Below are 27986 nucleotides of genomic sequence, written 5' to 3' on the forward strand. Positions count from 1 at the left end.
TAGTTTGTCAAGTCACATGGACTTTGACTGCCCTGGGCCAAGGCCAGCAGCTGGCTGAGTCCAGGAACCAGACCCTCATGGGGCTCGGCGCCACTGTGAGGTGACAAGTGTTGGCCACTGAATCAGCCAGGTAAACAGAAGGAGGCAGGAAGGGAAGGAAGGGCCTGGGTCAGCTTCCAGCTTCCTCACCCACAATACTCCCTCTCCTGTCCTTTATTAACCTTTTTGTTCTGAAATGATTTTAACTTGCTACAAACTTGAAAAAATAGAGCCAATAATTCCAATATCCTTCAATCACTCCTCCCAAATGTTAATACTTTACCTAACCACAGTAACAATGACTAGAACCAGGAAATTAGCACTGATACAATACTATTAACTGATATATAGACCTTATTTAAATTTTATCACCTGTCCCACTAATACCCGTGTCCTAAGCCAGGTTTCAATCTAGGATCCAGCTCCCACATCGAAATTCGTTGTCTCCTTTAATCAAAGATGGTTCCTCAATCTTCCTGACTTGCATGATCTTAACACTTTGTTTTTTGGTACAATGTCGCTCTTTTGGGTTCACCCAGTCTTTCTTCATGATTATATACAGGTATTGCCTTTAGGGCAGAAATACCAAGTGATACGTGTCCTGCTCTGGAGATCGACAATTTGTCCCTTGCCTGGTGCTTTTTTTCCTTCATTTTTATCAAGGTATAATTAATGCACACTGCAACACATCCTTATAGTGTATAACTTGGTAAATTTGGATGTGTATACGTTTGCTGGTGACTTTGGTCACTTGGTTAGGGTGGTGTCTCAGGTTTTTTCCATTGCAAAGTTACTGTTTAAGCTTTGCAATTAGTATCTTGGGGAAGAAACTGCAACTCTATAAAACCGCCCCCACCCCCCACCAATTTCTCATAGTTTTTCCCATCATTTTTTTTAAGTATCCATTTTTGTCCTAATGTGCTGTCTGCCAAATGGGATTTTTAAAAAATTTCCATCATTTCTTCTTTATTTATTTACCGGAATGCTGGTCTAACTAAGGAAGAGGGGTCCCTTAACCACTTATATCCTCTTCCCTTTCTTGAGGCTCCTGATACAGTGTTATGAAATAGAAAAGTGCTAGACAATTGAGGATACTTGTCCTTTTTTATCTAACAGTTATGTTTCATGATTTTGATTGGAAAATGTCTGTGTGGACAATCTCTACGGCAATATCCAGTCTAGAGGCGGCTGGAGCCCGGGGACCACGGGAGTGCCCAGTACTCCTGGCACTCCCGTACTACTGGGTTCCCGGCATTGTCCCATGACTCGCTTCGTTCCCGGCGTTCCCCGCGCTCCCCTATTCCCGGCATTCCTCGCGCGCCCCGCTCCCGGCGCTCCTCGCGGCGACCACACTCCGCGCGGCGAGCCCCGCCCGTGCTACGACCGTTAGCGCGGCAGTGACCTCGGCGTCTGGTCCCGCCCACGCTACCGCGCTATTGGGCTGTGCGCCGCGGCCGCGAGCGCCTTGCGCCGCCGATTGGTGGCCTCTGCAGCCCGCTCCGCGGTTTTCCCGATGCGAGGCGGCCGCGCCCAGGGATTGGCCGCGCGCCGCCAAGGCCCGCCCTCCGCTCGCCCGCGCTGCAGGCGGGTCCCGCCGACCGGGGAGAGCCAGGGTGGCCTTTCTGGTCGGTGGTGGTGGTCGGCCGTGAGGGTCTCCGTATTGTGGTCGGGCTGCGGGCAGCTCGGGCAGGCCGCGGGCGCCGGAGGTAGGTGCGGGGCGCGAGGGGCGCCCCGCGGGCCGGGCGGGCGGTGCGGCCTGCGCGAGGGTGCGCCCTTACCCTCTCGGGCGGAGGGCTGCAGGCCGGGGCGGCACGGTGGGGCGGGGCAGGTGGGAGTGAGGCGGGCATGGCCACGCGGACTCTCGGCCTTTGTGAAGCTGTGTGGCCGCGGTCCTGGGATTCCGCCCGGCGGGTGGGGGGGGGTGGGATGGTGAGGGACTTCGGCTGGGGGGCGGGCCGCCACTGGTCGCTTTCCGCTCGTGTTAACAGCCCGAGTGTAAAGAAACACCCTTCGCCTTGTGGGCCCGAAGCCGTAGCATCGCTTTCAGGCGGGAAAGGTATGAACATGGTGGTGTTCGCTTACGACCCTGCGGGAAATCTGAGAAGTCGCCCAAGTCTTTTCCTCCGCTAAATGCTCATGGATTGAGTATCACGTTGATAATCGGGATGTGGTTTTATTGTAACAACGGTCGTGGTAGAAGTAAATGTAATGTGGCAACCTGTTGACAATGATACCTGTCAAGTATCATCTGATGGACTTGGGTTGCTCATGGTAGGAATTTGATTTACCGTTTTTGCATGCTTGCATGTACCTTGTTACCTGATGCTCGGCAGTCCAGTCTCGCGCTGGTGACTGCAAGGCCAACCACTAGGACGGGACCCTCTGTTTCCTGGCAGCAGAATGGACTTTTCAGTCATAGGGCTAGGGGCAACCCCGACACAGGCCTTCACTCACCTAAGGGAGTAAATGGTCAGTCGGTGGTGCTGCCTGTGAATACAGGATGTGATGCCCGTTGGAGGATGACAAAAGGAATGGATGAGGTCATATTGCTGCTGGGTTGGGCGGGAACGCACAGCAGGAGAGGCTTGACCTAAAGGCCGCAGCCACAGCGTTGTACTATCACAGTCGGTGCCTCTGTCAGCCCAGTGAGTGGGCTTCCAGTGAAGACGGGTGCTGTCCCAGTGTGTTGGTTTTACCCCTGGGTCAGGGATACAGGGAAGCCTGCTGTGAGAGAGTCTGCTGCTGGCTTACCATCCTGCTTGGCAAGCAAGGTTTGCATCCCTGTGTTCAATCAGCTGAAGCAGAAGTGAGGCCAATGGTGGAATGAAGCATCCTTTGAACCCTTTATGGGGCAGTTCCCAAATGTTGTTTTGTAGTAAGTGACCTTGGGGGTAGGAAACATCTGGCTGGTTTGCCCATGGTGGCTTGTCTTGTGGGTGCCCTCTGCTGCTTGGTGATCTCATCCAGCTTCCTGTCTTTAATGCCGTCTCTCCTGGACATTTCCATCCCCAGCCTTCCATCTGTGCTGCAGCCTCACCTTTCTAACTGCATCTTCCGCATCTCCCTGTATTCCTTTGTGGCCAAGTAGCCATGTCCAACCCTTTATAAACCCCAGTCTTTACTCTCAAACACTGCTCCTGCCGCGTTCACCACCTCAATGCATGGCAGGTCGGTTCTTGAGTGTGAAGCCACATGGATTCCTAGAAGGCCTCCATGCAGTCCTCAGGACCATTTCTCACCACCTCTGGCTCAACCCTGGTGAGCCTCTTAATTCTTCTGTTTGTTGTCACCCTTGCCCCTCCCCCCCACACCCACCTAAAGTTTTCTTGTACTTAGTATGGTTTTTTTAAATTGCAAGATAGTGTAGCCTGACTGGTGTGGCTCAGTTGGTTGGACATCATCCCATGAAGTAAAAGGTTGCTGGTTCGATTCCCAATTCGGGCACATGCCTGTGTTGCAGGTTTGGTCCCTGGTAGAGGGCACATACAAGAGGCAACTGATCAATTTCTTCCTTATGCTGATGTTTCTCTCTCTCTTTCCCCCCTCTCTAATAATAAATAAATAAGTGAAATCTTTTAAGTTAAATTGAGAGATAGTGTAAAATTGAGGCGGTACAGACTGAAACTAGATTGCTTGGGTGGTAAGCAGCTCCACCACTTTCTAACTATGTGACCTTGAACAGGTTGCTTAACCTTTCAGTGCTGTGTGAGCATCACCAATTGAAAATGAATAAAGTGCCCTGACTTGTGGCTAAGTGGATTGAGCGCCTGCCTATGAACCAAAAAGTTGCTGGTTCCATTCCTGGTCAGGACATGTGCCTGCATTGCTGGCCAGATGCCCAAGTTGGGGGTGTGAGAGTCAACTGATCAATGTGTCTCTTGCGCATCATCTTTCTCTCCCTTCGTTCCCCTTTCTTTAGAAATAAATAAATAAATAAAATCTTTTTAAAAATGCATAAAATGCCTAGAACAGGGTCCTGCTGAGAGTTGGCTGCACTGCTGTCCTTGGATCATGTGACCTCACTGCTTGGGCCCTCCTGTTCAGTGGGCCCATTTCAGTTAAGAGCTGGAGTCCTGGTCTCGCTTGCCCTCATTGACTTGGCCTCTTCTTATATCTCCTTGGCACACTGCTCTCACCTGCCACACCACACTCCTTCCCCAGGGCCTTTGTTCTCTGTGTGCTTGGAATGTCCCCTCCTCACACCCCTACTGTCCACCTGGCTCACTCTCCTTACCTTCAGATGGACACCGGCCATGAGACCTTCCCTGTCCACCCTTTTTGAAGCTGTCTCCCCTTCCCCAGTTCTTTGTTTTCTCTTGAGCACTTCTCAGTTTTTCTTAGTCGTTACTTGACTCCTGCTAAAACATGAGCTCTGGGAGGGCAGGGATTTTGTTTGGTGTCTTCAGCATCTAGGATAGTGTGTGCGCCATTTGTAAGGTTTTCAGCAAATATTTGTTGATTGAGTGGAGAAGGCTTGCAGAGGGAAAGTAAGGAAGTTGTCCAGAACTGCCCCACTGTGGAGCTTTGTACCGGGAGCTGCAGCCTTCTGGGGCCAGGCAGGTTTTCCTGATCTCCCAAGGGGCGCACACTTTCTCTCCAACCCCACCCTTTGTCCTCTTCAAGACTTCCTTCCCTTCACATCAGTTATTATTATCATTGTTGCTTTGTGTTTTTACATGGCTGTTTCTTAGCCTTTTAACATGGTAGCAGGTGTTCGCCGTCCTGAACTTCCATTTGTCTTCAGTCCCTTCATTTCCTCATGTCTTCATTTTAGCTTTTTTTTTTTTTTAAGCCCCCAGACTCATGGATTGGCTCTAGTTGGAGCCTGGGCAGATCTGCTAGGTGCTGACAGGTTTGATCCTAGTCTGATCTGTGTTCTGTAGCACTGGGCATGCTGACCTGCCTGTCCTTTTCTTAAAATGATCTTTCTTGGTTGCCAGGAAACTGGCCTTACTCCACCTGGTGTTCCTGGTGCCTCTCTGGCTGCAGTCTTCTCAGAGTTTACTGCAGTTCACTCTTTATCTGTCATTATCTATGTGCTGCATTTCCTTCATCCTTAGCACTTTTGATGGAAACATCTCTGGGGGAGGAATTGTGTTAAGTTACCATTGCACCAGAACAGTAAGGCCATCTTAGAATCTTGGAAATAGAGTGACAGCTCCATGGTCATTGCCCTTCCAGCTGCCCAGGTGGTGGGGACCTTGTCTCTTGTGTATGGTAGTGCCTCCCTCAGAGTAAACGATCAGTGTTTGTTGAGTGAGTTGATTAAATCTAATAACACTCCGCTTTGTATGCTGTGTTACCTTCACAATACAGCCACTGTACTCTGTCCCTTCACTGCAAACTTTTTAAACGTATGATGTCTGCTGACTCCTGTCCATGCAGTCAGACTGCCCCCTCTGCACATATGGGCCTGCATGTGCATACCTGCACCCGTGTGCATGGCATATTTGTGTGTTTGTGCATCTGCACTGTGTATGTGTGCCTGCATGTGCTTCTGCTCTAATGCCCATGCCTCCTGCAGACCTCTGAGTTTGGGATTGCCCCCTGAGCTTTCCTTCTGAGCCTCACGTCAGCCCTCTTGTTCTGCTTCCTCTGGAGTGGAGTTTCTCAGAGTTGTGTCCTCACCCCTCTTCTCGCTCTGTGTTCCCTCTCTGGGTGGCCTCTCTTCTGTGGTTTTGACGACTACCACCTTGCTAAAGCATTCTGGCCCCTTTTTCTGGGTCAGTCACAGTTCCAGAGCTATAGACTCAGCACCTGTTAGACAGGAATGGCTGGAGGCTTCATCTGTTCCCCTCTGTGGGCTCCTGCCTGAATGCTGGAACACGTGTCCCTCTGGGAAAAAGCCTCACTGGCTTTCAGTTCCCTCTTGTCTGTGCTTCCCGCTTCTACCCAGTTGGCAGAGCAGTCAGCTCTGTGTCGTCACTGTTCTTGAAGGTTCCTGTCCATCTTTCACACCTTGGCCCTCTGGCCAAGAGGACTTGATTACAGGGACTGTGCCTGGTTAGTCTCCTTTCTCAAATGGGGATTGAATTGTGGCATGAGGGTCACCTCGCCCTTGGTGGCTCCTCATTGCCCCTGGGATGGAGCCAGGCTCCAGATGGCACTTAGAACTCCCTGGGCCTTGGCTTCAGCTGTCTCCTGTAGCTGTCCCACCAACCCTGGCCTGGCTCCCTTCCCACAGCCACCACCCCTTCCTCTACTGGGAACAGAACCACGCCACCTCTGGCGACTTCAGCACGCTGCATCACTGTCCCGGTCCACGTGCCACCATGCGGGCCCAGGCGAGCCCTGGGGTCCAGGGTGGCAGAGTGCCTGGCTGTACCTCTGAGGCTCTAGTGCTGCAGAGTTGAGCCGGGGGTCTCGCGCTCGCCCTCTGACTGACCCAGCCCTGGCAGGTGAGTAGATCGATGTCGCTCTAATGGCCGGAGGGAGGCCACACACCTTACGTGTGTTCTGGAAAGGGCGGCCTTGCACCGTTTGCTTGCTTACCTAAGAAGCTGAGGGGAATGCTGTGGTAAAGTTTAGTGTAGGTTTTAAAAAAATCCTTTTGAGCCTTAAGATAATATTATTTGATGCTTCTGAAGTAGGGACTACAGTGGACATTTAATGAAATATTTAATTTTGGACTTATCATTTAGGTCTTGAAAAAAGTAAAGGTAGTGTGTTTTAAAGCCTACAGGTTCTCTTAGACAGTATTATTTTCTTTCCTAAGAAACTGTTAATAGCAGTTGACTCTTGGTACCAAGGAAGCAGAAGGTTTCTATCACTTGTAACGATGTTTTTAAATCTCTTTGCAGGTAGAAGAAGAAAGGTGCCACTTTGGCACGAAGAGAGAATTGCTTAGTCGTCAGTCATTTAAGCTGAGTGCATTGTGATTTCCAATAATTGAGGCAGTGGTTCTAAAAGCTGTCTACATTAATGAAAAGAGCAATGTGGCCAGCTTGACTAAGCCGTCAGCGTATGCAGCGCGGGCAGGACGGCACCGGGTCTCGACGGACTTGTGCATGTTAGCTGTATAGATTTATGTAAGGTTTTAAAACTGGTCTTTTAAATAGTCTTAACTACTTTTGCTATGGAGACATGTGAGAGTCCCTCTCCTCTCCCGCGTGAGCCCACAGGAGAAGCGGTGATGGAGAAACGTGCTTGCCCCCTCCAAGCGCTGCCCTGTGAACAGTCTCCACCACCTCCCCTGCAAACGTCCAGTGATGCAGAGGTAATGGACGTTGGCTCTGGTGGTGATGGACAGGCCGAACCCCCTGCTGAGGACCCACTCAACTTCTACGGAGCTTCTCTTCTCTCCAAAGGATCCTTCTCTAAAGCCCGCCTCCTCATAGACCCGAACTGTAGTGGCCACAGCCCGCGCACCGCCCGGCACGCACCTGCGGTCCGGAAGTTCTCCCCTGACCTTAAGTTGCTTAAGGATGTAAAGATTAGCGTGAGCTTTACGGAGAGCTGCAGGAGTAAGGACAGGAAGGTGCTGTACACAGGAGTGGAGCGCGACACTCGTGCCGAGTGCGGTCTGGCCCTTAGCCCTGTCAGTGGAGACGTGCATGCTTGTCCCTTTGGTGGGAGTGTTGGTAACGGGGTAGGCATAGGGGGTGAGAGTGCTGATAAGAAGGATGAGGAGAATGAGCTGGATCAGGAAAAGAGAGTGGAGTATGCAGTGCTCGATGAGTTAGAAGATTTTACTGACAATTTGGAGCTAGATGAAGAAGGAGCAGGCGGGTTCACGGCTAAAGCAATCGTGCAAAGAGACAGAGTGGATGAAGAGGCCTTGAATTTCTCCTACGAGGTATGTCAGTGACCTCTCCTTTGGAGTGCCCTTAACAAAACCCAAAGAGAGGTGTTTGGGAACTGCAGCATCTTTTGAAAGCTGTTGCTGCAGAGGAATAAAGCCCATATAAGGTGGGATAACAATGTGGAAAAGAAACCAAGTTTTTAACTTTAATGAAAAGTTTGGCTGACAAGCCTGCATTGTACCTTTTACCCAATCTGAGTTGGAAGGTGCTGCTGAGACGCACTTCCTGATGGTGTGTGTGCCTGGGCCGAGCTTTTTGGCTTCATTTGTTGGTTTCACCCCGTTTGTTTTTCAGATGATCATGCACCATAAAGGCACACGTAGGTCCCCTCGAGAGCGTCTCATTTCTCTGTTCACTCTCATTAGTGGCCATTAAGCTTGCCTGTGGTGCAGGAATGTAGGTGCTGGGGCCATGGTATCTGAATAGTATGTCTTGCAGGACGAGTTTGACAATGATGTTGATGCCCTTCTGGAAGAAGGCCTTTGTGCTCCCAAAAAGAGGAGAGTGGAGGAGAAATACGGAGGAGACAGTGACCATCCGTCTGATGGAGAGACGAGTGTGCAGCCGATGATGACCAAGATTAAAACAGTGCTCAAAAGTAAGTTGGCTGGTAAAAAAGCAGTGAGTGTTTGCAGGGTGGCAGAAATGCAGGTTCGAGAGCTTTTGGGACACCAGACAGTGGTCTGTGCATACTTTTGAGGGCAAGATAATCATGTCCACTGAAGGAGACAGACAAGACACAAGGATGTACCCAGAAGCAGTACCACCCTGGTGCATGTCATGGTGTGTGCTGTGGAAACCACAGGCTGATATCTTGCAGAGGAACTGGGAGGGGACTTCTGACAGGGTGGGGAGTGAACCCCTGAGGAGAGAACATTAGTGTATTTTGGAAGATGACAGGACTGGCAACTAGTGAGTGTTGAGGGTGAGGCCAGAGCTGGGTGCTTAGCATAGTGGCCCGTGAAGGTTGAGGTTCAAGTTTAGGCTCTTTCACTGTTGTGGTAAGCCCCTAGAAGCATGGAGGTGTTCAAAGGAAAAAAGGATGGTAGAATAAATCTTCTTGTAGCATAAGTGCTCTCAGTAAAAATGTTAAACCTAATGAAATGGTTTTAAAAACAGGTCTAGAAATGTGTTACATTTTAAAAAGTTAAAGGAATACTGATACTTGGAAAAAATGTATCTTTGTAGCTGGTTGTAAAAATGAGCTGGCAGGTGTTGTTACACCGTGTTTGTCTAAAGGCACAGCTCCTGTGGCTGCAGCCCAGCCTGTGTACTTCAGGTGGGCAGGGTGGGAGCTTCTGTGGGACAGGTGGAGGTCTTCTGGAGGTGCAGACAGTGGGATTTACACTTGGATTTGGTGACAGAGTGGAGAGCAATGGGGAGATGCCCAGAATTTTGGTTTTGTAGCTCCTTTTCCAGTGCAGTGCCGGTCTGGGAGGGGCCTGTCAGTTTCTGTCTGCCCGGGCAGCACCTGTGAGTGTCTGGGTTGAGATGTTGAGCTGGGCAGTTGGGCAGCAGAGAAGGGCTGAAGCGATACATGGACTCAGTGGGCATATGGAAGAGGGAGTGTGGCACCCCAGCACCAGGTCCCTGCCCAGCAAGGAGGGCTCCAGGACACCTTAGGTTGAGGGGCAGGGTGCAGAAGCTGATGAGGTGAGGTGGGGGGGGGGCAGGTGGTATGCAGTTTCTCCTGGCTGTGGAGTGGACATGTCAGTGGTAGGCAGCATGTGTCTGCCTTTGTCGGCCAGTGGTTGGAACAGGATGGGCGCTGGGTTCATTGATTGCAGGTAGAGATCTGCTTGGGTCTCAGATTCTGAGGAATGATTAGGGGGTGGTCCTCACCTCACCTTGATGCCTCTGGCAGGTTTGCTTTGTCCTCTTTCTGTGGTTTCAGCAACCTCGTTCTGAGCAGGTAAAGCTGAGCAGTGCACAGGTCAGCAGTGTGCCTGACGGTTCTGTCTGCCTAAATGGGCAATAGCCTTTTCCTCTGCCTTTGCCACCTGGCAGCCTGCCTGGAAGTGGTGCCTCCCTCCTAGGAGTTGCAGCTTGGTCCTTGTGCTCACAGACTGCTTAGGAACAGCCTGTGAGGTCTTCAGCCAGGACCACTTTATGACCACTTGTCATAAATGAGTGTAGCGGATGCACCTGTGTCCCATGTTGTGCTTAGCTGGTGTTTTCATTTGCTTTTTCTCCTAACTTAGGCCAAAGCTGGTGTAAGGCAGTAGCTTCTTGGCCATGGCTCACTGGGGAGAGTGCCTGACAGGGTTCCTGCACTTCTGACCTGCAGCACTTCCTTTCAGGGACCGTCCTGATGTCAGCTGTCCAATGTCGGCCACGTGTGGTCGTCAGGCCTGGGGCCCTCCTTGCTGGGCAAGGACCTGGCACCAGGTGCCACTCCCTTTTCCATGAGAGTTGCTGGTGTTGTTTTCATTGTGCATATATTTTCATAGATTTCATTTGCTTTTTTTCCTTTTGTTTCTAAAATTTTTAACTTGATCCCAGTACCTGAAAGAAAATTAAGTTTCAGTTGTCTTTGTCTTATGCTTTTCCCAGCAACTGGACCTGGTGTTGAGTAGATAACACATCTTGAGCTTTTTGTTAATGACTGCCTGAACAGCAAGGAAGGAGTTGATTGTAGTGCTTTAAAACTGTAGTGGTTTTTTCTAATTTGAAGTAGTATTTTATATGCTGGTGAGAGTTGTGCAACTTAGGTACAATGAAGACTTGTCACCTGATCTCAGGGAGTAGCATTCAACAGGCATGACATGCAGTTTATTAGTGAAGCTTCCCCAGCCCCTGGGGTGCCTCTGGCCAAGGTGGGAAGGTGAGCGGTTGAGCTTCCGTGGTGCTCACCAGCTGTGGAGGCAGCAGCTGAGGCTCCTTCATGTACCACATGCTGTCCCAGGCCAGGAGTACAGCAGTGAGCAAGGTAGACCCTTTGCTGCTGTCACAGAGGGACTTAGAGTCTGGCGGTTCAGCACAGCGAGAGCACAGCTTCATGCAGAGGAGGTGTTGGGAGCTGCCAGACAGCAGGCAGGGCTGGAATGGGCTCTGGAGGGTGGGGCACTTCCTTGTGTGCCTAGTTCTTAGGGCTGCTTTTCAATATTTGATCCATTTTACCATTTTTGTCTGCCACTTGTCATAATTTTTAAGAAGTCCCAACAGTTTTTGTGTTTTTCAAGTGATTATAGGATGTTCTTCTGTGCAGGTCGTGGCCGTCCACCTACGGAACCACTGCCCGATGGGTGGATCATGACATTCCATAACTCCGGAGTCCCCGTGTACCTGCACAGAGAGTCTCGGGTGGTCACCTGGTCCCGGCCGTACTTCTTGGGCACAGGAAGCATACGGGTAGGGGGATGCATCAGTCGTGAATGTAGTCTTGTAAATTGGCAGATAAGAAACTGCATGTTTGCATTGCATCATAGCCAAGCCGTGGCAGGTGAAAGACAGGATATTCAGACTATTGGGGTCATTGCTGTAATCTGTTGCCATTTTATTATCCACAGAAACATGACCCTCCTCTGAGTAGCATCCCCTGTCTGCATTACAAGAAAATGAAGGACAATGAGGAAAGGGAGCAAAACAGTGAGGTCGCCCCTAGTGGGGAGGTGTCCCCTGTCAAGCCCCTCAGCCGATCTACAGAGCTGGAGTTCCCCCTGGAAGAGCCTGACTCCATGGTGGCCGACTTGGGGCCCCCAGATGAGAAGGACCCGCTGGGGGCTGAGGCTGCTCCTGGAGCCCTGGGGCAGGTGAAGGCCAAAGTTGAGGTGTGCAAAGACGAATCAGTTGGTAAGTTTCCAGAGGGAACTCTCTTTCCCTTTGGCTGCCTTGTACTGTCTGCGGGGATGCTGCTACACTCCACGCTTCCGGGGTTCCCACCCTTCTGTCGAAGGCCATCTGTTCCTAGTTAAATGTGTGGGAAGAGACTGCTGGGGACCTCTGTCTACTCTGCATGGTTGCCAAGGCCCCATGCCCTGTTCGGAGAAACTGCTGGGGTCCCCAGGCTCCAGGCCCCTGCTCCTGGGCTCTGCAGGGCCCACGTGGCCAATGCTGCCATGGAGATGGCTGTTGTCAGTGCAGACCTTTCTTCTCTGTCACTTTTATGTTCTTTCCTGAAGTCTTCCTTTTTTCAGTAGGATGTGTTCTTGAGGCGTTTTGATTTATCCCGATGTGCTCAGAGTGAGCTTCTTCAATCCACAGATTCAGTGTTGGCAAACTCCCACTATTCTGTGGATGTTTCATGCTTAAACCCTGCAATTGCTTTTTGGATGTGTGTTGGTATTTTTCACTCTCTATTCTGTGTCTTTTAGTTTAGTTCCACTCATTCAAAGTCCTAGTTGTCTCTTCAGTGATGGCAAACTGTTTTAGCCCACCTGCTGAATCTTGTTCAGAGAGGACTTTGTGTTTTCAGGTTTTCTGTCTGTCTTGCTGCCTGGCTTGTCTCATAACTAGTGCATGTGAGGAGCCCTAGAAGAGCTAGGGGCGTGGCTTCTGGGGGTGGGGAGAAGGAGCATGATAGGTGTGGCCTCGGACATTGGGGGAAAGGGCAGTCTCACTGACCCCCAGCTCCTGGTGGGTGAATGAACCTCGGCCTCTCCTCAACCTGTCTGTCTGGTGTCGCCTCCCTCCCCAATTCAAGTCGGCTTCCTCTGTCTTCTGTTGGTGTGCTGGGACTTTTCTTGGCGACCTAGCCAGAAGCAGGCTCTCCCTTTAAGGCAGTGGTTTATCTTTCCATTCCATCTTTTATGCACATGTAAATGAATATGCCCCTGTTTTTTTTAACACCTGCCTCTGACTTCTAACCTCAGTGCTTTGTTGAGAGGTGATTGACCACTGGTACTTATTTCCAGACTTCTCTGAATTCATATGTAAGGAAATAATATATCGTATTTTTCAGATTAAGTAGATGCAAGTACATTGTTTTGTAGCCTTTTTCTTTTTAAAGATTCTTATTTATTTCCAGAGAGGGGAAGGGAGGGAGGAAGAAAGGGAGAGAAGCATCAATGTGTGGTCGCCTCTCATGTCCTCCCAACTGGGGACCTGGCCCACAACCCAGTCATGTGCCCTGACCAGGAACCGAACTGGCAACCCCTTAATTCTGCCGGCACTGCTCTTAGGGCTGGGCATGCACCACTGCACGCCCCAGTGATAGGAGGCAGGTATAGAGAACTAGTGAGGCCGATGGGAACCTCTAGGAAGTACTGGGGGAGGGGAGGGTAGTAGGTGTGGGGGTAAAAGGAGGCCCCGGGGACCTCGCTGAATGGTGAGGGGAGGGGTACTTAGTGGAGGCAAGGCATCTGGGGGAGCTGTGGGGCTGGGCCAAGGACCAAGTGGGGAGAGGCATGATGTGTGCCAAGGCCTGAGCTGCCCGGGTGTGTTGCTGAATTTGGAGGACGCTGGGGCGGCTGGAGGGGAGAGAGCAAGGTAGACAGTGGGCGTGCAGCTCCCCTGACTGCTGTTGGCAGTTGGGGCCTGTTTTAATACAGGGGCAAAGTCCCTGAAGGCAGCCTGATTTTTTTGGTTGTTTTAAATTTTCCTTCCATTAAAAAAAAAATCCTTGTTCTTCAAATAAACTAAAAGAACATCCCAGAAGTTTGTTCATAAGGACCTACCTTAAAAACTTGAACTTCCTGAGTGATGGGACCTAAGTCTTTGCTTTCCTTGCCCTTCCAAAGGAACAGGGCAAGGGCAGTGGGGATGGCAGTGGGAGCTGTCCAGCTCACTGGGCAGAGGAAACGCCTTGACGTGGAAAATTAGTCATTTGGTCCTCTGGGAATCTTGTACAGATCTTGAGGAATTTCGGAGCTACCTGGAGAAGCGTTTTGACTTTGAGCAAGTTACTGTGAAGAAATTCAGGACCTGGGCCGAGCGGCGGCAGTTTAACCGGGAAATGAAACGGAAACAGGCTGAGTCTGAGCGTCCCATCTTGCCGGCCAATCAGAAGCTCATCACTCTGTCAGTGCAAGATGCACCCACGAAGAAAGGTGAGTTGGGGCTTGTAAATTGTGGCATTGTCAGACTGGTTATACTGTTAATTTTTCATTTGATCTTAAATGTATACTTTGTGTGTGAGTTGTATTTTAATTCAAAGCTTACGTTTACCCTGCAAATACATGTTCATGGCAGTGATCCCCTAACACGATGACCTGGTAACTTGGGTGGTGCCAGGTCCGAGTGCTAGCTTATAGTGGGGTCCTCACACTGTTGTTGAGATGGTCCTTCTTGTCACAGAATTTGTCATTAACCCCAATGGGAAATCTGAGGTCTGCATCCTGCACGAATACATGCAGCGTGTCCTCAAGGTCCGCCCTGTTTATAACTTCTTTGAATGTGGTAAGTTCGACCTTCCCATCTCTAGTCCTAAGGTTACACGCCTTACTTGGCTGGGGAGGCAGGAGCTGGCAGGAGTTAGAAATGAAAGGGAAGGGCAGGGAGAAGGGAGTTGCAGATAGGCAGCTCAGTTTTATGGGAATGTGTCCAGTCTAAGGGTCAGTGCCCTCTGCTTGCCCTCATTCGTTCACAACCCCTTCCCTCGTTCACAACCCCCTCCCTCGTCTTTCTTTGTTCCTTGTTCTGAGGAAGGCCTCCCGCTGTCTCCAGGCTCCCCCGGGGCAGATGAAGGGACTTCAGGCCTGCACTTCCCATCAGCTGTCTCCTGTCCATCCTTGCCACACCTTTGTGACTTTGTCTTCCCCTTCTAAGCCAGAATCTAGAAATTACTGACTGTTCTTGTCATTTCTTTGGCTCACTACATCTATGCCTCCCTGCCCTTCACAGTCCTGTGTCTGTTTCTCAGACATTGGTCCCTGTCCCTCGTGTTTCTGCCTCTGACCTCTTGTTTCCCCTCTGCCTCACTGTCCTGTGGTCCCCATTTACCAAACTCTTCCAGGTGTGCTCCCTGCCCCCCTCCCCTCTCCTCCCCTGTCCTAGCCCTGTCTCAGTGCCTCAGGGCGTCCCCCTGCCTCTGCCTCCTGGCAGCAGCCCTGACCCCACCTTGTCTGTTGGTGTGAGTAGATGGTATGTGTGTGCATGCACGCTTTTAATGTCCTGGCAAGTGTTTTTTGAAACAGTGGTTTTAATTTTAAGAGAACCCAAGTGAGCCTTTTGGTGCCTCCGTGACCATTGATGGTGTGACCTATGGATCTGGAACTGCAAGCAGCAAAAAACTGGCGAAGAATAAAGCTGGTAATGTGCCTGCTTGGGTTCAGAGCCCCATGCTACCTGCTGTGTCTGCCCCTCCCCTTGTCTGGGGAGGGCTGAGCAGCAGCCCAAGTGGGAGGGGTGTGGGTGGGGAAATCCATCTTATTTATCTAATTATCTGTTTTGATTTTTAAGAATTAGGTGCTCATTGGGAAAGATTCAGGTAAAGAAAGTAAAACCTGAGAAATACAAATAGAAGGCCCATTCTCTTTTCATTAGTAGCTGGGCCAACATTTTCCCACCCCTTCCCTCCACTCCCAGAGCTGCTTAGGCTGTGCTGGCCACACGTTTTATAGTAGGTTTGTGTTTAAAGCGAGCAGAATGTGGGCATGCTGCAGATGGGAAGCAGGGGAGTCTGCGTGCCTTTGGCATTTTCTTTGAGTGGTTTCAACATTTATGAGGACAATACCCCGAGTCCTTTGTACTCCAAATTAGGGACTGCCACTCACTGAACACAACATAGCAGATCAGTGGGAAAGCTTATGTTTTCTGGTTAGAACGCATTGCTCATTTTGACCGTGTAGGTGCCGTTTGCTTTTGTGCCCAGCGCTGGTAGTTACTGGCATTCTTTTCCAAAAGCTGTTTGTTCCAGCATCAGAGCTATTTAGCCTCTTAAGAGTAGACCACATTTCAGGGGTAGCATTGGGTACATTCTCGGCCCTGGCACCCATAGGTTGATTCTTGAGGTTTCTACCATTCCCATATTGTCCAGAGCAGCTCTGCCCCTTCATAGTGTGAAGTATGGTAATTTTATCAAAGTCTCACTAGGTCTCCAGTCAGTGAGAGTGTTTTTGCTCATGGGACTCAGCGTTTCCCTTGTGTTGCTTCCCTTTGTCAGTGTCTGCTGAGGATAGGCGGAGTGATACGTTATTGTCTGCCCTTCCCCTGTGAGGCTGTGCTGGGCTCACACACTCGGCACCATTCTCCAGGAAGGCCTCTTGTCGAGTTTTGAGAAATTCTGCCGAAAGACTTTGCTCAACAGCCTGGGTGTTACCAAGGTTATGGGGCAGATAACCCTCGGAGCAGGGCCCGGTGTGGGGGGCCGAGATATCCTGGTGGCAGGGCGCTGCTGCAGTGCTCCCCGTGTTCAGGGATCCACTCCTCTTGCCCAGACCCACTGCTGTCTGGACGCCTGCACTTGCAGGTCTTGCAGGCACTACAACCCTACAACAGGGTCCAACTGTTGCACAGCCCTTTCTCCTCCCCCAGTACCCCACTTTCCCCACCCCAGTGGTGAGTGGCATCCTTGCTCACTCGAGCATCCTGCTTAGCATGGCTTTGTCCTGCAGATGCTGTCTCCAGAGGATCCTTTGGGTCTGGCTGCATCCGCCTGTCACACTCATGCCCCCTGCTGAGTTCACTGTCCTCCCTACTTGGTCCAGGTTCTGCTGAGCCGTTTTGCATATTACATGGTTCCTCTCATGTGCAGATCTCCTCTCCCTAGTCTGTTGCAGGTGCCTAATGGCACAGGTCTCCTTTGCTTGGAATATGCTCTTTTCCTTCCTCTGCTGTCCCTGTCTCTGAAGTACTGCTGCTCCCGGGTGCCCTTTATACCCACTGAGCCATGGGGTCCCTGGCCCTCCCTGCAGAGGAGCCTGTGTATAACTTGTACTGAATCTGGGAAGTGGGCTGGGCCCAAGCCTCATCCTCAGGGTTTTTCTTTTCATAGCACGAGCTACGCTGGAAATCCTCATCCCCGACTTTGTTAAACAGACTTCTGAGGAGAAGCCCAAAGACAGCGAAGAGCTTGAGGTGAGTGTCATGCCTCTGCCCTGTGGAGCTGCAACCACAGCACAGCCTGTCCTGCCCTGCTGCGCAGGTGCGCCCAGTGGTTGGCCTGCCCAGGCTTCAGGTTGTGTTGTTGGGTTCTGTCTCATGAAGGGGAGCTTGCTTGTCTTGGTGAAAGCAGGGAAGAAATGTCATTTCTGTCCCTGTGACATGCAGTTGGCAGTGGGAAGTTACTCGTGCATGATGAATGTATTTGGGGGCACATCAGCTTTCTTCATAGATCGGGAGCGGACCTTTGAGCAGAGTCAGCAGCAGTTAGGTTGTTCTTCATGTTAAGAGCCACTTAAAACTACTTGTGAACCATTGTTTTTGGTATCTTTGATTCTGTGATTTGTAACAAGGCTTCTCAAACTCTGAAGAATGCTTTGTTATAAGAGCTTTATTGATACATATTTTATATACCATAAATTTTACTGTTTTAAGCTCAGTAGTTCAGTGGACTTTTGTGTATTCAGATTTGTATGGTCGTTACAACAGTCTAACCTTAGAATGTTCTGCCCGTCACTCACTGTGCTCCCCCTCCCTAGCCCCTCAGCGCTTGGAAACCACCGATTCATTCTCTGTCTCTCTTGATTTGCCAGTTCTGCACGTTTCCTAGGAATGGAGCTGCATCGCATGCAGTCTGCTGTGTTGACTGGCTTCCTTCGCTCAGGGCGCTGGAGAGCATTTTCTTCTCTCTGCTCCTGGTTTGCTGAGTTTTTGCCAAGACTAGATGTTGGATTTTCTCAGAAGTTTTCTGTTTCTGTTGAGATGATCATGTGGTTCTTTACTTTACTACTTTACTACTGTGATGATGTATTACATTGATTTTTTTAATGTTAAACTAGCCTTGCATTCCTGGCATAAACCCCATTTGGCCGTGATGTACAGGGTGTGATCGTTTTTATGGGTTTCTGGATTTGGTTTGCCAGTATTTTGGTAAGGACTTTTGTGGCTATATTTATTTACAAGGGATGCTGATCTGTAGTTTTCGTAGGATGTTTTTGTCTGGTGTCGTTGGGGTTGTACTGGCCTCAGAGAGTGACTTGGAAAGTGTTCCTTCCTCTTTCGTGTGTGGAGTAGCGTTTGAAGGATTGGTGTTAATTTTTAAACATTTGCAAGAATTTACCTGTGAAACCATCGGGGCCTAGAGTTTTCTTTGTTTGAAGTTATTTAATGACTGCTTCGATCTTTTTACTTGTTATACATCTATTCATACTTTTTTCTTTCTTCTTGAGCCACTTTTGGGACTTTGTATATTTCTGGGAATATTTACATTTGATCTAGGTTATCTAATTTATTGGCATAAATTTGTTTAAAGTATTTCCTTAACAATCCTTTTTGTTTTGGTAAGGTTGTGATGTAATTGCTTTAATGCTTGATTTTAGCAGTTTGAGTCTCTTTTTTAAAAATTCTCATTTGAGGATATGTGTAATGAGTTTTGGAGGGGGAGACTGGTGGGGGTGGAGAGAGAGTTTCTGGTGTGAGAGAAACATCAGTCCTCCCATATGTGTCCCACCCGAGGATGGAGCCCAGTCTTTTTGGTGTATGGGCATAACCCCCCGACCACCTGGGCCACCGGACCAGGGCTCCAGTCTCTCTTTTCTCTGGGTCAGTTGAGCCAGAATTTTAGCAGTGTTGTTGATCTTTTCAAAGATCCAACTTCTGGTTTATTTTGTTGACTTTTCCTATTGTTTTTTTAATTCTCTATTTCTCTCTAGCTTTTCTTGTGCTAGTTTTGGGTTTAGTTCCTTCTTTTTTAGTGTCTCATGGTTAGCATATTGATTTGAGATTTCCTTTCTATATAGCTACAGCTCTACATTTTCTTCTGTGTGCTATTTTAACTGCATCCCATAAGCTTTACTGTGTTGCATTTCTGTTTTCATTCATCTCAAAGTATTTTTCTAATTTCCTTTGTAATATCTTATTTGAACCCTTCATCATTTTAGTTTATATAATATATTTGTGACTTTTCCAAATTTCATTTAGTTATTGGTTTTTAACTTAATTCCATTGTGGTGTAAAAGCAGTTTGTCTGATTTCAGTCAATCCTTTCAAATTCATTTAGGCCTGTTTGTGACCTAACAGGCGGTCTGTCCTGGAGAGTGTTCCATGTACACGTGAGAAGAGGGTTACTGTTACTGGGCGGGAGGAACCAGGTGTCCTTTGGGTCTGGGTGGTGTGCAGTGTTTTCTGCCTAGTTATTTAATCCGTTATTGTCAGTGGGTATTGAGGTCTCCAGCTGTTGCTGTTGGATTTTTATTTCTCCCCTCAGTTCTGTCCGTTTTTGCTTTATGTGCTTTGGGACTGTTAGGTGCATATGTTTGTGATGTTTGATATAATAAGAAATATCTGGTCTTTGACCTTGGTTCTTGGGACAGAGCCAAAGTAATACAGTAAGTTATTTATTGTTCCCAGTTCTTGAACTAGCTCCAGGTTGATAAAGGTGAATGGAATGTCTTTGATTATAGGTTTTTTCTTAACTTTTTAAATTGTTTTTAGAGAGAGAACAGTGATTTGTTGTCCCACTTATTTATTTATTCAGTGGTTGATTGTTGTATGTATCCTGACTGGGGATCAAACCCATAACCCTGGCTCATCAGGATGACGCTTTGACTGACCGAGCTGCCTGGCCAAGGTTGTTATTCTTGCTGTTCCCCTTTCCACCACACTGGAGTTTATTTATGTTAGTGAAGTGACTTGGAAAGACCCTAAGGGGGGGAGCTGGTTGCCAGGGGAACCTACATTTAATTACAGGGTTGGAATTTTTGGCCCCACCCTTCATCCCACCCCCAATTTCCAGCCATGGGCGTAAAAGGGCTGGAGGCTGCCTGCATTAATCACTCATGGCCAATGATGTAATCAGTTGTGCCTCTGTAGTGAAGCCTCCATAAAAAAACCTCAGCCAGTGGTGTTAGGAGCCTCTGGGCTGGTGAACCCATGGAGACAGGAAGAGTGGTGCGTTGAAGAGGGCGTGGGAGCGCTACATCCCCGCCCTTCCCCAGTCCTTTGTCCTGTGCCAGTAGATTTCAACTGGAGTGCCGCAGAATTTTTAGAATGCTCAGTACCTTATCTACTAGTCAGGGCACTGACCACTTTTCCCTTAGATTGTCAAGTTAGAAAATGACAACAGCCAACACAACAATAGCCGTCCACAATAAAAACCTATTTTTTTGTCAGATTGGCAAACATTTTTTGGTGTGCCACAGAATTTTAGTAATTAGTTTATGTGTACCCTGAGATGAAAAGGTCGGAAATTGTTGGAATAGGGCACTGCAGGTCGTTTGCATTTTCCAGCAACAGGTCTGTTTTATCTAAATGTTTGAATTTACAGGTGTTGGATTCTCGTGTTGCTCCCTTGTGGTCCTCCCCTGTCTGTCAGGCACCAATCTCCTGGCTCTCCTGTGCTGTGTTCAGGGGGTTCCTCTGTCCTTTGCCTTGTGCTGTCTTCAGCAGGAGCCCCAACACTGCTCTGGCTGGTTAACCACCAGCTACCTGGTCATCGCGTATGGGCCTTTGCCAAGGCCTTCGGGTGTTTTGGGGCTTCTGAGCACGTAGCACACGTGTGTCTTGGCCTCAGCCGCCAGGGAGAAATCTGGAGCTGTGGGATACTAGGCTCTCCTCCTGCTCAGCCTGATTACAGGTCCACAGCCCAGGTGCTAGCTACTGGTTAGAGTGGGTTTCACAGGGTGAATGAAAACTGGACATTGCTGATGGGTTGGCCGCCTGGCCAGCCATTAAGGATGGATCCAGGGCCTGGGCCTGACTTGTGAGTAACTTTTCCTGGAAACTGATCCACACTGATGTGGGCTCTTGAGAGTGGAGACGTCTTGTGGGCACCTCTGAGTTGGAAGACAAGTAGCCAAATGATAGCAAGAGGATTTCCTGCTCACAGAATCAGCAGTTCTCTTCAGAAACAGTGCCTTCCTTTCCTCGACTCAGTCACAGTGAGCTCGCCTCCTCACTGAAGCAGGTGGAGGCGGGTGCCCCACCACCCTGCTCAGAGCAACCGCGCCCTGTGTTCTTAGAAGGAGAGGGGAGGGCGGTGGAGAGAACACCATGTAGAGATGGGAGTTTTGCTGCCACAAGCCAAGGAAAGCTTGGGGCCACCAGAAGCTGGACAAGTCAAGGAAGGAGCATCCCAGAGAGGCTTTAGGAGCAGGGCCCTGCCGACACCTTGACTTTTGGACTTCTGGCTTCCAGAATTGGAGAAAATAAATTTCTTCTGTTTTAAGCCACCCAGTTTGCGTACTGTGTTACGGCAGCCCCAAAAGACTGCGGCCCCTGCTGGGAGGTGGGCCGTGCTCCTGCCTGGCATCTGTCTCTGTTGTGCAGAACTTCCTTTTTCCCCCTAACCTGGCGGAGTGGTTTCCTGTTAACCCTTCAAAACCTTTCTGTTCTTTGACCACAACTATCAGTTTTACACCCAGGATGACTCTGTGTTTGAGACGAGAGCCTGGCCAGGCCCTCTGCAGCCTTCGGGAAGATGGGCTGATAGTGCAGCTTTTGTTGGCTTACCTCCTCTCTTTTGTAATCTCACAATGATCTTCAAGTTTTTCTTCGAAGGTGGTTTATCTTGAGATTTCTGACTAATTGTGTGAAATCTAAAGATCAGATTCAAAAAAGACTCCCCAGGCTGGCTGGCTGTGTAGCCCTGGCCCTTGGCTGCACCAGGGTCTGAGCCTGTTCTCGGCACTCTCTTAAGCCTGGTTCAGTGTGGCTCCTTGTCTGTGTCTCAGAGGGCCATCTGGCCAGGGAAGAGGGGTGTGAAGTGTTCCTCGAGGCACTGAGGACAGGAAGCCTCTTGGGGAAGCATGGGAGCAGGTCTGCAAGGCCAGCACTTAGGAGTGGGTGCTTTGTTTTGTAGTATTTTAACCACATCAGCATCGAGGACTCGCGGGTGTACGAGCTGACCAGCAAGGCCGGACTGTTGTCTCCATATCAGATCCTTCACGAGTGCCTTAAACGGTAGGCAGGGGCTTCCCATCCTGAATTGGGTTGTGGGGACTTCTTTCTGGGTGCCCAACATCCATACTGGCTGCTTTTCCTGGCTTAAGAGGCCATGCTAAAGGCTGAACCATTGCAAGTATTCTCTGTGGGCACAGAGGCCTCCTGCCTGGCGGTCTCTCAGAACCTTGTGCGGGGGGGGGGGGGTACTTGGAGAACCTCACCCTCTTCGGCCGAGAAGCACTTTTGGGGAAAGGGTTGGCATTGTCTTCAGAGAGCCCTTAAAGAACTCTCTGAAAGCAGCTGTCTCTTCTTCTTAGCTGATGTCAACTATTGTCTTCGTTTTGTCTTAAAGAAACCATGGAATGGGTGACACATCCATCAAGTTTGAAGTGGTTCCTGGTAAAAATCAGAAGAGTGAATACGTCATGGCGTGCGGCAAGCACACAGTGCGAGGCTGGTGTAAGGACACCCTCCCCCTTCCTATGGCTGACCATGTGGTCACATGACCGCTGGGGGTGTTGCCCTGTTGGCACCCCTCAGTGTGGGCTCTCTGGGGATTTCGAGCCCCTCTGGCTCGGTCCAGGGCCACTGCCCCACTGCTGATCCTGAGCTCCGGCCATGTGCCCTGACTGCATCCAGTTGTGTCTGCCAGCATCTCATGTTGACATCTGGAACATAGCGGACATGGCTGTGACAGTCCTTTCTCTGTGCTGCCTCTCTCCTCCTCTTCCTCCCAGGCTCAGACTGGTCATTCTGTGTAGGCCTTATGTTCCTCTCCTGCCACCCCCACCCCTAGCAGCGCTTGGTCCCTGTGGTATCGAGGGACATCCTGCTCAGTTGGTAGCAGAGCCTCCAGCTTGCCACACTCTGCATCTCTGTGCTGGGCGTGGGCTGCCCCTCTGCCTTCTGGTGTGTGTGCTACCTGTGCTCTTTACCTAATTGGAGTATGGAAGTAACCGACTCTTAAATTATTTTAAAAGGAAACTTTGTATAACTACTAGAAGCACAAAACCAGTGCTGTACAAATTAGAAGGTATGCACAAGTTGACCCTGGGGAAATTGCAGGGCAACATCGAGACCTGGTACGTCCTGCACACCAGGAGGTACGAGTCCCACTGAGAAGTGCTCCTGAGTGGGTGGGCAGGGCGTGAAATGGAGGAGGGGTCCTGGTGTTGGGTCTCTCTCCTCCGAGCCGGGAGGCCCTGTATAGAAGTGTGGCTTGCCTTGGCCTACTAAGCCAGAGTGCCCACGTAGTACTTGCTATTCTCCAGGCCCACTCTGCATCCTGGCCCTGCCTTCTCTCTGTTTAGGAACCTCCTCCAGAGCACACATACACTCTCTGGAAACTCCTCCTATGGGCCTTCGCTGCCTCCCTCCAGAGAGCTCAGGCCATATGCTTTATGATGCCTCGTTGCTACTTGTCTGTGTGCCTGGAAATGGGGGGTTGTGCTGGAAGGGAAGACTCTTAAGACCTACCTTGGTCATGTCCTGGTCTTCTGGAGCCTCTGATAGGCTGTTCTACAAAGTGGGGTAGGGGTGGGTAGGGGTGGGTCTGTTTGTGAGGTGCCAGTGCTCAGCTTGGTAAAGAGCAAGCCCCTACCTGTAGAATGTGCCCTCAGCTCAGGTTGGAGGGGGCAGGCGAGCTCCTTTTTAGGCATGGTAGCTGTGTGGACAGCTGGATGTTTGTGACTTCTTTGTGTATCCTTTCCTTCTTCACAGGTAAAAATAAGAGAGTTGGGAAACAGTTAGCCTCTCAGAAAATCCTTCAGCTGCTGCACCCACATGTCAAGAACTGGGGGTCTTTACTGCGCATGTATGGCCGTGAAAGCAGCAAGATGGTCAAACAGGTAACAGGACCTCTGTCCCAGCCCTGGAATCCCACTGTCATGGGGGAGAGAGTCGAGCAGCTCTGCTTGTATTCATGGCCGCCTCTCTCGGGCTGTCATTGGGCCATGTCTGTGACTGTGGGGGCGGGGGTCATCCCTGCCCAGAGGGCCTGGGCCTGGCTTGGCAGTGTGGGGAGGGGACTGGAGCAGCAGGAGGTGCAGATGGTGGGTGCTGCCAGCCTGTCTTGAGTCCTTAGTCCAATGATAGGAGCCCTTGTGCTAATTTGAGGCCACCCAGAGGCTGAGGGAGAGTGAGCACACAAGGGCAACTCTTGGCAACAAACACAGTCACTGACCTTTAATTCAACAGCCTGCGTGTCATCTCTTTGGCTGCTTCTGCTTTTGCCAAGATCTTGAGATTTAAACCAATACTCTTAGGTTTGTGTGCTTTGTTGGGTGGAGGGAAGTATTGGGAGCTAAGTGTTTATTCTTTCCCTGATGTTTACAGAAAGTCTGTGTTATTGGCACCCCAGTAAGTGGAGGGGTAGTCATTGTAGAGGGTAGGGACTACAGAGGGTGAGGAACATGCTGTGGACCCTCAGACTATTCCTGAAGATTCCCTTGTTCTGGAAATGACAAGGTGGGGTGAGGGAGGTGACAAGGGCCCCCAGTGTGCTTAGGGAAACCTCAGGGTACGTGTCGTTGTGAAAACTTGGGTGCAATGCAGATGACGTTTACTGCGCCTTTCGTAGATGCCTCCTTCTGTGCATCCTCTTGGGCTAAGATTGAGGGAGAGAGAGCCCGCTGTGGCCTATGGGTGGGAAGCTTTCCTAAGCTGGAGGGCAAGAGGTCCAGCCCAGGCACAGCCCAGCATGGGGCTTTTGGAGGGCGGGTGGGGCCTGGCATCCCTGGGACAGCAGTTGTCCTGACAGATGCAGGGTCTCAGGACATTTCGATCTTGCACTGAAAGTCTAGGGCATGCAGAGAGCTCAGTGAGTGGAGCTGATGGCCTCCTGGCTGAGGCATCTTTGGGCAGAGGGCTCAGGGCATAGTGAGTGCCTGGCTGACAGCGCTTTCTGAGGCCATGTCCAGCTTCCCTGTACCTGGACAGAAGTGGAGACAGCTGGGTGCCAGAGTGCGTTTGACCCTTGAAAAGAGGTTGTTGCTTACTGTCTACTGGAGGTGGGGGCTGGGGGCATCAGAGACTGCACAGCGTTGTCTGCACAGGTTAAGGGTGGGGCAGCTGGTACAGGGCCAAGGTGGTCCTGAGATGGAGGCACTGTGCTCTCCAGGAGACCTCGGACAAGAGCGTGATTGAGCTGCAGCAGTATGCCAAGAAGAACAAGCCAAACTTGCACATCCTGAGCAAGCTACAGGAGGAGATGAAGAGGCTGGCTGAAGAGAGGGTGAGCACAGGCCGTGGCTCTTTCATCCCCTTGTCCCCAAGGCAAGGGGAGGGGGCCAAGCTGTGTTGCAGTGTGGCAGCTGTGAGGAGAAAGCTGTCCCCTAAGAACCTGTCACTAGTTTCTGACACCCTGGCAGTGCCCAGGCACCTGAAAAGCCCTAATCCTTCTACATTTGTTTGTCCTTGAGCTTCAGCATTCGTGATACTCTTACTAAATCACTGTCTTGTATCATCAGTGGGCTGGCAGCCCTGACCTGTGCTTGTGAAGGGCCCAGTCACTGTGTGCTGACTCTGGGTCCCCAATTGGTGCTGGCTGTTTGAGGACAAGAACAGCGCACTGGCCCTGCAACTCTGCACCACCCCCCCTGCGCCCCCATTCAGGGTCCTGTGGGTGATAGACTGCCATCCTGGATCTCTTCCTCCTGGAGTCCTCAGCAGTTCCAAGTGTGGGGAGTATGGTTCACAGAACAGTTAAACCGGGGTAGGGCTCAGTGTCCATGCAGCTTTCTAAAGCCACCCAATCAAGGGGCCTGTGGGCTCAGACCTTGTCAGCTGTGGCGTCAGCCTGGGCCTGAATAAACCCTGAAGGAGGTGTTGTCTTTGTGCCCTTTTGGGTCTCTCACTCCTGCCCTCAAGGTGGGGGTTGGGAGAGAAACCCACCCAGGTGGTAGATCCCTGGTGGCTGTCACCTGCTTGGCCGTTCACTTTTTAGTGCATGTCTTAATTCTCAGAGACTCGTGTGGTACTCTGCTGTTCAGGGTGACCCTCCCAGCCAGCCTCCTGTGTGGCCCACTTCCCTCCCTCCTTCTAGCCTGCAGTCCCAGGGCAGAGATGCCCTCCGGCTCCAGAGGCTACCTGGCACCCGTCTTGCTGGGCTCACCCCACCCACCCACCCACCTGCTCCTCTCAGGAGCTTCTTGCCTGAAGTTGGGCTGTAGCAGGTTCTCACCCCACTGGCATTTCTGACCTTTGCTGTTTTTCTAGGAGGAGACTCGGAAGAAGCCCAAGATGTCTATTGTGGCATCTGCCCAGCCTGGCGGTGAACCCCTGTGCACAGTGGACGTGTGAGGTGGTGGTAGACTGGACACGGGGGCTACTGCCTCTGCTGCGGGGGAGATCATGCACCGCGCACTCTGCAGCCTCTTGCCTCCAATCTAAGTTCCTCTCCTGCAGCCACACGTCTGAGGGGTGGGGCTCCAGTGTGTGGGGACAGCCAGGGCCACATACTGTACCATACTGTACCGTACCATTTCCTTGGGGGCCACCCACAGGTCTGAGTGGACATGTTAAAACATCAACTCAGCCTGCCCTCACAGGTGGAAGCTGAGCTTGGAGGTGACACCTCTGCTTGTATGGACTTATCGCAGACTGGTTTTATGAAGGTTTTCATGAGTTTTAGTACATAACTGCACTGACAAGAAACAGTAGTTGATGACAAGATGAAATGAGAAAGTGACGGTAGGGTCACATGGCACCCTGTGCCCGGGACTCGTGAGCTGCTGAGAGGCCTGGTAGAGGCTCGGGCTGGCAGCCCTCCCTTTCCTGTCTCCTGTGTTCCCTTCTTTCTCTGAAAATGTAACAGGAATGAGCATTTTGGACCGTTGCGGTTTAAAATAAACACAATTTTAGCATCAACTATTTTTCAGAGATTGCAGGCAAATCATCAAAGTGATTTAAGCCAGTGTGAGCCTCAACCTGGCTTTTCGCCCAAGCCCTGAGCTGGGGTGTGGTCTATTTTTCTCTTTTTAATTTTTAACTTTAATTTTGTTGATTTTAGAGATAGAGACACATCAATTTGTCGTTCCAGTTATTTACACATTCTTTGGTTGATCCTTGTATGTGCCCTGACTGGGGAGCAGGTCTGCAACCTGGTGTATCAGGATGATACTCGAATTGAGCTGCCTGGCCAGGGCCTTCTGAGTACGTCTTAATGCTCCAAAAACACACCTTCTCAGACATCAAGGCCCCTTACCTGGCCTCTGGCAACTTTTTACTAAAGATTTTTGCACAATTCCCTCCGTCCACCCTTAATTTCTAAAGCTTTTATGATATTTTAACATTTGGAAAGAAACTTACAGTGCGTAGCAGATTTGGAATTATGTAGTGGATATGAACAATTAGTGCATTTTAGCGTGTGGATTTATTTAAGAGGAAACAAGGACCTTTAGTGCAATCCACTCTTGCTCACAAACTGGCACTCCTCTCCAGAGGTGGTGCCAGCACCTGGACGGTGGCATCACGGATTTCAAAGGCAGCTGCCTTGTGCAGCCAGGCCTGGTGACCAGCTTACTCCTGACCAGCAGCAGCCTGTGCTCTCCACGTGGCCCCTGTGGACAGGTGCAGGGGTAGATGTGACCCTCATTTGTCCCTATGTGCAAGGCAGTGGTGGTAAACCATGTTTCCTGTCCCCGAACACCTGTTCAGGGTTCCACACACTCACAGTGCACTGCCAGATACAGGAGCCCAACATTGGGTTGCATTGTTAATGTTCTTGGGGTGTGCCTGTCCACCACATCCCCTGTGGATGCTCTTTGCTTCCAGAAGACAATGTTGGCCTTGTGGGCCACCCAGTGTATCTTTCCCTCAGCGCCTGTGTGACCAAGGTTGGCTTCTGTGTTGACCTTTATAAAGCAAAATCCTCAATCAAGTTGCTGTAATTATATACTTGCTTCTGTCTTGCCTCCTGTCTGCAGCTGTGAATAATCACTTGACCGTGACTGTTTGCCCTTAAAACAGGCAGATGCACCATTGTGAACCAAAGCTTTGTGCACGTTGTTACTAGAAGTGGGTGAGCCTCACTGTGGCCTTCCCGTCTTTCCTGTCCCATGTGTGGGTGTGAGTGTTGTGTGCACACAGCTGTACTGTGAGGGAGGGCAAGGAGAGCCTCTGCTGGTGCCACCTGTCATGTGCCTCCCAGGTGGCAGCTGGGCCATTGCTGTTAACAGTGACCCTTGATTGGACACATAAAACAAAACTGACCAGAAAGGTTGACTG

At 50.4% G+C, this 27986-nt stretch overlaps 1 protein-coding gene across 4 annotated transcripts; it reads left to right on the top strand.

Moving 5' to 3' along the window:
* The first annotated feature begins 1585 nt into the window (after positions 1-1585).
* Positions 1586-27977, top strand: DGCR8 (DGCR8 microprocessor complex subunit). Of its 4 annotated transcripts, XM_037141261.2 has the most exons (16): positions 1586-1745; positions 2028-2095; positions 6224-6437; positions 6840-7834; positions 8280-8439; positions 11050-11192; positions 11351-11633; positions 13631-13828; positions 14076-14177; positions 14931-15029; positions 16714-16796; positions 21679-21779; positions 22114-22220; positions 23481-23608; positions 24880-24993; positions 25977-27977. In XM_037141261.2, exons 4-16 carry the CDS (start codon positions 7115-7117, stop codon positions 26058-26060), a joined length of 2322 nt encoding a protein of 773 aa, XP_036997156.2. In that variant the 5' UTR covers positions 1586-1745; positions 2028-2095; positions 6224-6437; positions 6840-7114; the 3' UTR covers positions 26061-27977. The 4 variants fall into 4 exon arrangements, with proteins under 4 accessions (XP_036997156.2, XP_036997167.2, XP_036997160.2 ...); XM_037141272.2 differs by lacking the exon at positions 6224-6437; XM_037141265.2 differs by lacking the exon at positions 2028-2095.
* Positions 27978-27986: the final 9 nt, after the last annotated feature.

This window comes from Artibeus jamaicensis, unplaced genomic scaffold (assembly GCF_021234435.1).
Source record: "Artibeus jamaicensis isolate MK-2021 breed Jamaican fruit bat unplaced genomic scaffold, CSHL_Jam_final contig_1128, whole genome shotgun sequence".
Classification (NCBI taxonomy): domain Eukaryota; kingdom Metazoa; phylum Chordata; class Mammalia; order Chiroptera; family Phyllostomidae; genus Artibeus; species Artibeus jamaicensis.

Bases quoted from the DNA above. Each gene is read 5' to 3' on its own strand.
- DGCR8 (XM_037141261.2), top strand. From the start codon at position 7,115: ATGGAGACATGTGAGAGTCCCTCTCCTCTCCCGCGTGAGCCCACAGGA. The intron at 23,609-24,879 runs GTAACAGGACCT...TGTGCTCTCCAG, and splicing joins GCAGCAAGATGGTCAAACAG to GAGACCTCGGACAAGAGCGT. The intron at 24,994-25,976 runs GTGAGCACAGGC...CTGTTTTTCTAG, and splicing joins AGAGGCTGGCTGAAGAGAGG to GAGGAGACTCGGAAGAAGCC.